Source organism: Mus pahari, chromosome 6 (genome assembly GCF_900095145.1).
Source record: "Mus pahari chromosome 6, PAHARI_EIJ_v1.1, whole genome shotgun sequence".
In the NCBI taxonomy this organism is placed as follows: Eukaryota; Metazoa; Chordata; class Mammalia; order Rodentia; family Muridae; genus Mus; species Mus pahari.
Window position 1 is genome coordinate 47,554,698 of NC_034595.1, and position 9,713 is coordinate 47,564,410.

The window sequence follows — 9,713 nt, forward strand, 5'->3', positions numbered from 1 at the left end:
AAGCTGTTTTATTCTCTGAGGGAAGTTTCAAGGATGAAGACTGGGTACAATATGAAGGGGAAATGAAAGGGATTGAGGTACATGATGTGAAATTCACAAAGAACACAGAAAAATTAAAATAAAAAAAGCAACTAATTTTATGCCCCTTGCTTTCACTGCCTCTGAGTAGGAAAGCATCGCTGTTCTGCTGGTCTCAAGAAACAATTGGAAGTAGGGTCAATTCGATCATATGAGAGAGGTTTCTTGGGTATTTCTTTGGATGCAATGAGAAGCTCATTTCCGATTCTTATTCTCTCTTTGCATCATTTTAGGCTAACATTTCAATGGGCCAGAAATAAATACAAATTATGAAAGGAGGCTACTGACAGCACACCACTAGAGATGTAATCCCTGATGTACTCAGTGTGTTCAATTTTTAATTAATTAAAAAATTTGATTTTTAATTAATTTTAATTTAAATGCAATACATTTTCTTTATAGGAGGAACCACAGTTCTCCTTGAAATTTTAGATGAAAAGGTATGCTATGAAGCTTATAAGTGTTTTGTCAAACACCAAATTAAAGGGGTAGCATTCAAAAAAGTAGGCTCATTTTTCTTAGCCAAATTTCTTTAACAGTTCCTGAATTACCTTCAGTCTGTGACATTTTTTCCCTTTCTTGTGAGCAAGGCCGAGAAGATTCACAGCATATCTTCCTGCTCTCTTTTCTCTTTCTTTCTCCAGCATCATTGTCGAGGGACAGCACAGATGCAGTGGCTGACTGGGGAAACCGTATGGAATATTCTAACCTTCAAGCTCAGCTTTTCATTATCTGGGGCCTTAAAGGTAAATTTTTGCATAAGAGCAGTGAAGAAAATGAACAGCTCAGATCTGGCCAGTTGTTTTCCAGGGCAAGCTCTCTTTCCTGAAGGATAAAAGCAAAAGATGAGTCACTGTCTCAGCTCCATTTAGTGCATCTTAGGACTGGGTTCCCCACCTTATACTGCAAATTCTAAAGTAACCCTCGACTTTGTGTCCAGTTGATTATGTCTAATATCTTTTTGACTCAGCAATTACAGCCTGATTCAAATTGGCATTTCTTGACCTTTGGCATAATAATACATCACAGACTTCTGTTTTTATTTTGTCAGCCCTGGAAATTGTCATTTTTCGCAGATATCCTTGTTCTTTGCATTGAATAATGATGTGTAATTGGTAAGACCTGGGAACAACGTATTCTCATAGGAATGAGAGCCATTGCTCTGGGTTACTCACACTATACACACTTCCACACTGAGTATTCATTGCAGTGTTTGTATAAACACATTTGTTTGTATCTGTACCTATTTTTATACATGTCTTCTCATCAGACCCTCTCTCAAATATCTAGTTTCATATGGGAAGTCTATGATGAAAGACAACTCTAGCACTCTACTGTTCTTTTCCTCTGTGAACTTCCTCATCAAGTTTGCCAACATTATTGCCACACTCCATCTAGATCTTAACCCATATTTAAGCTCCTGTTCTTATGGATATGTTCGTGCATATGTGTGTTCATTGGGTATAAATATGCATGTAGATTCTAGAAGACAGACAAAGCTGTTGATCCTCATTGCTGTATATCCCACAATTTTACATATGAGCCTGACTCTTTAGAACTTGCCAATTTAGCCTGGCTGCTGAATCTCAAGAAAACCTCCTTTCAAGTGCTAGGATTATAAGCGCATGCCAACTTGCTCCAAATTTTTTATGTGTGTTCTGGAGATTATATTATATTCTGTGCTTCCTTGGCAAGTCCTTTAACAACTGAGGCATCTAATTTGTCATCACATCCTTTCTTTCTTCCATAATAGTACATTTTATCTGAAAAGCTAAAAGCTTCAAAAAATTTATAAAGATACTTAGACCAGCACTAAGGTAAAACTATTAGTAATATTTGAATATCTTTTCCACTGACCTCAGATATAGTAGCAGGAGTGATAGCATGTGTCTTTCTCGGCGCGGTTAATGTTTAAGAAGATTCATTGGTTTTCAAGGACATTAAATGTTTTAGAATTTTTTGATAGATGCATGTTAGCATTATGTATGCATTTAATACAAGTTGTTGAGAAAATTACATGAAAGCAGACCTGAGGAGGTATATTTTACATGTACTATTATGATGCTAGTATCTTACATTACATTTGTGTTTTTTACTATCATGTTTCATTTATCTCTGCTCTCATGCTGGTCCTGTTACCTGCCATGAATATGACTAGCAACTTAGAAAATTCCAAAGATTCTCCTGTAGGAGTCCACATAGCATGATAAACAAAGTTAGGACCCAGGGTTAAGGACATGATCTTTCAAAAACCCCCTCTGTGACCGTGCCTGAACCTGTCCTTGTCATGAAGCTAATCCTTCTTCATTTGGCAACACTGAGATATAGTCTCTTTGTTCCTGACCACGGCTGGGCAGGTAGAAACTTGTGTTTCAGTATGGAGCAAGTGACTGAAATGTTAGCCTGTTAATGGGTCATTTTGACTTTACGACCGTGGTTTGAGAAAGAGTGGCGTTAATAGGCTCATCTGTATGAATGAGCAGTATCCAGGGAGTGAACGTATTCTGAGAATTAGGAGGTATAGCCTTGTTGGAGGAGGTGTGTTACTAGAAGTAGGCTTTAAGCTTTCAAAAGCCACACAGAGCCATCTTTTGTGTGTGTCTCTCTGTGTCTGACTCTCTGTCTCTGTGTGTCTGTCTGTCTCTGTCTCTGTTTCTTTCTCTTTCTGTCTGTGGATCAGGATGTAAAACTTTCAGTGCAATGCCTGTCTACCTCTTGCCATAATGATCATGGACTAATCTTATCAATCTGGAACCAATTAAATGCTTTCTTTTATAAGAATTTCCTTGGTCATGGCATCCCCTCACATCCATAGAACAGTAACCAATTCAGTTACTATCTCGACTATGACACTGTTGGGTGTATGCTTAATTGTAGGTCATTGGAGTCAGGTCCCTAATGGGACAGCAGAAAACAAGTAACATCCCTTCCTGTCTTTCAGGCAACAATGTGGTAACTTTAGTTTTCAGCCAAAAACTTCTAAGAAAATGTTCTGTGTCACTCTAGTCACAGACCTACTGGCCAATTCATCACAGGCTGAAATCTCTGAAATCATGAACCAAATTAAACTTCCTCCTAAGAAGTTGTTCATCTCAGACATGGTTTCAGTGAGGGAAATCCAAGTAACAAAGCCTGGGCTAAAGGCTACTGGATCATTTTCCCTTTCACAGAATCCCAGGAAACACCTGTGTGTCTCTGTGTGCTATTTTGATTTTACACCTGGTACAGCTAGAAGGACAACTAAAGTGACAATCCATGAAGCCTCTATGAGAAAAATATTTTTCAATATGAAGATACTGGGTGTATGCAGACTTCACTTGGCTTAGAGGATCAACTTCCTGTGGAAGCCACGGGGATATTCGAAATTACTGTTCACTGCATTCCTAGGGAAAAAACACATATATCATGTAGGTGGAATACAAAAATAATCATATTCTAGACTTTCAGGATCTGATTTAATAACTGAGCATAATTAAAAATAAATGAAATAGCTGAGATTTTGAGCTGTTATTCAAATCTTTTTATGTACTTTATGAATTGGAACAGAGGAGGGATGTCCTGTATTCTGCCATCTTTCCTATGAAAGTGAGTTGAGAATGGTCAACAAAGGTACCTCGGAAACACAGGGGAAAGCAAAGAGAAGGGAAATAGTTCCATTTAGGCAGTCATGGGGATGCCCAGAATTCCCCAGTGTGTCTTCTGTGTGGCATTTAGTCACATTCTGGAGCCTGTGTAAGGGACCAAAAGGTTTAGTGTGAGAAAATTAGGTAGACACTCAGCTCCAGCTGCAGCGTGTTCGGCCAACACTTTGTACTTCTCTGTCACTGTACACTGATTGCAGCTGGAAAGGCTGCTGTGGGACACGTGTTCCAAGGGGATGTCAGGAGAAATCTTTTATCCCAGTACTCTCTTGTGTTTGTTTGACATGTAATATATATCCAGTGCTTATTTATGAGACTAAGGACCTGCAAAATTATTGATAAAGATATATGCAATGCATAAAAGCAACTAGTTATAATATACTAGTATATCTTGTTACGGGTTCAACAATAGAAGAATACAAGTATTTTTTTCATAGCTGGGTGGCTAGAAATATACGATGGTGGGTCATCACTCTATCCTTTTACCTGACTATGAAATTACAGAACACAAGTTTTCTAATTAAACTTTAAAAGCATGCTTATAATCATAAAAGAAAAATGATTTACTTGTTCAAGAGATTTTGTATAGGACAGAACACAATTCAGTTATTCAAATGACAGTTACAGTATGGTTTGATATTCCCATTATAGTGTGTAAAATGATACTATAACTGTCCCCTTATCATGTCATTACAAATATGAGAAATGTACCTTTGAGAGATAAGCACTTAAAATAAATTGAACATTTAAAAACTTTGAAAACATGGCATATATTTAGATATCTTTTAGATAAGGGGCAGAAATTTTGGGTTTCTATTTATAGTGTTGTGTAAATGAAAACATAGTGAACTGAAAATTCCAACGGAACCAAGGAGGGCTTGAGAGATATGAGCCATATGAAGCAGTGCTAGATCTGGATAGCACTGGTCATGAAACAGCACTGTGGACCTGCACAGGGTAGAACTACATATAGATGACCAAATTAGAGTAAAGGTCTCTAGGCAGAAGAGAAAGGAAGGGATGAGGTGGGATTCTGACCAGTTTCCTTCTCATTACCACTCACCCATTGAGAAAGGCAGAAAGGATTCTCTCTTCTTAAACTGTCCATTCTCCAAAAAGTGCTCTGGATTGAAGATGTCTGGAGTGGCCCACTCTTTGGGGTCCCTGTGCAGAGCAGTCAAATTGGTGAGGATCATTTTGCCCTAAAGGAGAAAGTCAAGATCCAAGAGATATAAACACAATGGATGGGGTTTGCCAATATCCCATTCCCGTTCATACCCTAAGCTCCCACAAAAACCTGTCCTTGTTCAGATCATTGATGTGAACAAGTGTGTGCTTAGCACATTTCAGCGACATTAGGCTTTATTTTATTACAAAATGCTGGTCTGTGGGAATAGGTCAACATATGGTAGGGAGAAGTCATGTGGCCATCAGTGGGAATATAATGTGACTGGAGGTGAATAACCTTCAAAATAGCTACTTCCTATAATGAGGACTATGGAAGGGCTGCAAAAGAAAATGGTGTGTCAACCATCTCTTTCTCCCTCTCATCATAGCCTTCAGTATGTAGCTGTACCCAATCTCTCATCAGGGTTAGGAGCACATCAAGCATGTAGAGTAACAAGCTCAGTCCACCAGTCTCCCTGGCATGGTGCCTGGATTCCCTAGAGTGTGCCTTTACCCCAGACTGTCTCATTCACTCCATCCAAGTCCCAAACCATTCTTTCAATCTCTCTTGGTTGAGTCATGTCAGTACTAATATCCCCCTGCCTCCTTGATAACTTAGATCCTCATCTACCTCACACCTGACAATGCTTATGCCATGAATACAACTTAATAACTATAAATGCACATTTCCCATCATTTTAATTAATCACTATGTAGTATAATTACATCAGTATTAATATAAAGAAGCATTCTTTGATTCCCCAGAGCCAGTTATCCCTACTGTTTAAGATACCATATGCTGGCATTTATTTTCTTAGATTGGTAATCATACCAATCCCCTTTAAAGATTTTCTTTCTGATATAAAACTAATCCTCCTGCATGTTGTCAAACTAAAGCCTACTACTTTTATTCTCAGAACCTGGGTCTTTTACTTTAGAACCTTTCTTGTTCCCTCCCAGGCTCTGGGCTTCATCCCAGAGCACCTAGTTGTAGATAGTTCCAGAGTGCTTTCCTCTGACCATTCTTATGATTTCCAATCTTCCACTTACATGGTCACTTTTTTAGGATGTTTTACAGACAGAAAATCTTAGGTGTATAAACAATAAAAATTATAACTGTTATATGGAGTGGGATGCTCTGCATGAATGACCTCTTCCTGTGAAGACTGTGCATTATTCTATGTCATGATAGTGATATAGGGATCAATGCTATGAGAAATGAACAGTTTTCTTACAGTCATATAGTGGGTAGAGATGCAGCCATTTCTGAAACTAGGTCCATGCAAAATCAAAGCCTTGGCTCGTTGACTCACTTGCCTAGAATCCAGTTAGATGGTCAATGTCAAGAGCTGATAGTATATTTGAAATTAAAAATCCATTGTAAAAGTTGTAAGTTGAGGCTTTCTGTTTCTAAGTATTATAGTCATGGTTGTATCTGTGTTTCCAGAATGGAATCTTCTGCTCTGAACTCAGAAAACTTTCCTAAGGACAACATATTCTGAGTAATTTATAATTGTCCAGGAAATTATAATGGAACACCAGTTAGGGCAGCAGTGAGACCATCTGCAAAGCTCATTATATAATGACAGTAGACTTTCCTGATATGTGGCACCTTCTCCAACGCTGAAGAACTGGGTAGAATAAATGGAATGGGACAAAAACCTCCTGCAGACTTTCTTTCTTTTTCCTGGCCACCAACATGAGTATGATCTGCTGTGCTTCCCCTTTTTTTGCCATGCTGAACTAAAACCCCAGACATTTTATTTTGCTACTGCAGAGAACCGTCTGATTTTGTTGGGTACACAGTATAGAGAAAGAATGGAAAGGATGGTAATTGTGCCTTAAACAGAATGAGTATAATGTACTCAGGAAAGCTCTCTGCAGAAATCCTGAGTAGATCATAAACTAGGGTCTGGGAATAGAGTGATTGCAAGAAAGATCCATGAATGAAAGTATAAGGGAGCTCTTTCAATGACTAATATAATAAATCCTGGGCAGGACAAATAACCCAAACAAGTTTCTTCCCAAATACCAAGGTTAGGACATTGTATAATGTAGCAGAGAGACATTATGCAAACTTATTTCACCTAGTCACATTTTTTACTGAAAAAAAATGAAAAGGGGATTTTGAAATTTTGATGTAAATAAGAATTCTCAATACATGTTTTCTTGGCAACTATCTGTTTTTTTTTTCTGTCCCTTTCTTAAAATTACTATCTCACTTTGGATTAGATTTCTTTATGAGATAGAATGTTCTTATCTGTGGGATGGTAAGAAAACTCTGGAAAACCACCTGTGACCTCAGATATGGCAAAAAATATTGACTCTTATGAGTGAACATTAGCATAGGAGTACAAGAGGATGTTCTTTAGCAAATAAAGCTGTTTTTTACTAAGCAAATTCAACAAAGGAATTGTCCTTTCTGTATTCCTCATGATATACATAAACATCACTAAGACACATAGGAGGAATGCTTGTGTTCTGTTATGAATAAAATCTCTCTTTAATTTTAAGTGATTTCTTGGGGCAGAAGTAAATTTTACTTTTATGATTAGGTTCCTCAAATAATGACAATGGACTGAAGGTTGGAAGCTGCAAATGCAATGTCACCTTAGGCAGGTAGAATCCAGCAAAAGCGCTATCAGCTGTTACTTCTCTGGGAACATTCAAGGGGACGATGTTGCTTATCCTCTGCACCTCATGGATGACAGCATTGGTGTAGGGCATGGAGTCTCGGTCACCAGTGCTTGGCTGCCTCCATTGTCCAATCACTCCATCAATCTCAGAGTGTACTCTTTCTGCAAGAAAACAGGAGACCCAGCTGTAAATTACAGTGCTTTCTTGTGAAGACAGAAAGTTGTGTCCAAGATGTTGTCTCTTTACATTTCACCAGTGTTCTTTTTACAAAGAAACACTATGTTCCTCATCCTCTTAATAAGCTGCTTTGAAAAAACTGTTACCTCTGTGATTTTTCCTTGTGCTTACAACATAACCACAGATATCAACCAATTCAGGACCGAGTACCTCTGATTAGCATGGCCAAGCTCATAACAGTACCCATTCAGACTTCTGCAACTAAGTTCCCTTCACCAAAGTGTTTAGAAAAATAAGTATTCAGTTTGAGAGTTTGTGATATCTACAATCAAGGTATTAGGAGATTTCTTATCTGATAAGGATAAATGTCCTGTCTCTAAATGGCAAAAGTTTTCTTGTGTTCTAGTATCCAAAGAAGGAGGGGGATTCCTTGGTTCGTGGTTTAAAAAACATAAATATTTAAAATATATTCTATTTTTCCATTTGTGTGCACTTGCACATGTTCCAAAGTGAGAAAGTGATGTTCATAGGACAACTTGCTGGAGTCAGTTCTCCTCCTGTACTATCTGGTTTGTAGGGGGTTGGACTCAAGAGTTCAGGATGGTAGCCTTCCATTTTACAAGCGGAACCATCTTACTGACCTGTCTGATATCTCTTTTAAAGTCACTAATGCAGTTCACAAAGCTAACTATCCCACTGGTAACAGAACTTAAGGATATGAGTTTATAGTGAGGAAACAAAATTTAAAACCCCTGAGCATCTGCAGACTGTGATTACTTAAGGAGATATATCAGACTAAAAGTTATATTGCAAACTTTTACCAGTTTTGTTTTTGGTTTTGGTTTTGGTTTTGGTTTTTTTTGTTTTTTTTTTTTTTTGTTTTTGTTTTTGTTTTTGTTTTGTTTTGTTTGCCTCTGAAGCTACTTACATTATCCTAAGCTCAGGTTACTCATCTGAGTCCTAAGGACAGAAAGGACTTATTCTAAGAATTATCTAGTAATACACTGTCTGATACAAGTATAACAATAATTGAAATTGCTAAGCGTCCTCTCTATATTTACCCTACTTTGAATCAGTGGGGATGATACTGTTGTCCAGCTAAAAATTTCTTTCCTAGATTTCTTTTGGTGTCAACATCAGTGTTTCAATACGTTCTTCCAAGTAAAATGCAAATAGACATTGTGTTTTATTCTGTGACAAGATATGAAAAGGTAGTTCCCTCTTTCCTTCTTCTGTTCCTTTCCTGTAGAAAAAAGAAGAAGTCCTCCTGGAAGCTACCATAAAGAATATTGAGCCTTACTGCCTGTTCAACTTAGTAACAGTTTAAAGGAATTTGGAATAACATGCCTGTTACAATGTCTTATTTAGATTTTCCTTCTGTGATAACAATGGATGGATCTCAATGCACTATGGTCTATAAATATTTAAGTGGGGATATGTGTATAACAAAAATTACCATTATAACCACTCATTGATTTAGAGTAGGGTCTTAATTGTAGCCAAGGTGCCCAAACTTGTACTACTCTTGACTTACATTCTCAAGAATTATGATTAGTTGTGTGTTCAACCAACTGGAGATCATTCTTGCTATGTTTAAGTGCAAAAATCAAGAATTATTAGGCAAATTCATATTATTGTGGATGTAATTGCCAAGAAATTGTATTAAAGCTGAAGCCTAATATCTATGAAATACATTTAAGTTACCTTCTACATTCAATTATTTATATCTAGGGAGTTTAATATTTTAGATAAAAAATTTAGTGCAAGAGGTCAGTTTGTACAAGTTTGCAATTGGTTACTAAAATTCGCATCTTGACCTGAAAGCTCATCTATGTTAGAATGCTTATCAAAACTTCTTTTTTTTAAACTAATTTTATTAGATATTTTCTTCATTTACGATTCAAATGCTATCCTTAATGTCCCCTATAAACTCCCCTGCCCTGTTCCCCTGCCCACCCACTCCCACTTCTTGGCCCTGGCGTTCCCCTGTATGGGGCATATAAAGTTTGCAAG

General features: G+C 37.5%; 1 protein-coding gene across 3 annotated transcripts in view; it reads right to left on the reverse strand.

Annotated features, from left to right (window-relative positions):
* Positions 1-724: 724 nt before the first annotated feature.
* Positions 725-9,713, reverse strand: part of LOC110323372 (cytochrome P450 2J6-like) — a 41,050-nt gene continuing 32,061 nt past the window's right edge. For 2 of the 3 annotated variants that reach the window (XM_021200547.1, XM_021200548.1), the window contains 3 exons: positions 7,497-7,684; positions 4,783-4,921; positions 725-903 (listed from right to left, as the gene is read on the reverse strand). In XM_021200547.1, the coding sequence (XP_021056206.1) occupies positions 725-903; positions 4,783-4,921; positions 7,497-7,684 (506 nt within the window). The remainder of the gene's footprint in view (positions 904-4,782; positions 4,922-7,496; positions 7,685-9,713) is intronic. The other variant, XM_021200549.1, reaches the window with a different exon arrangement.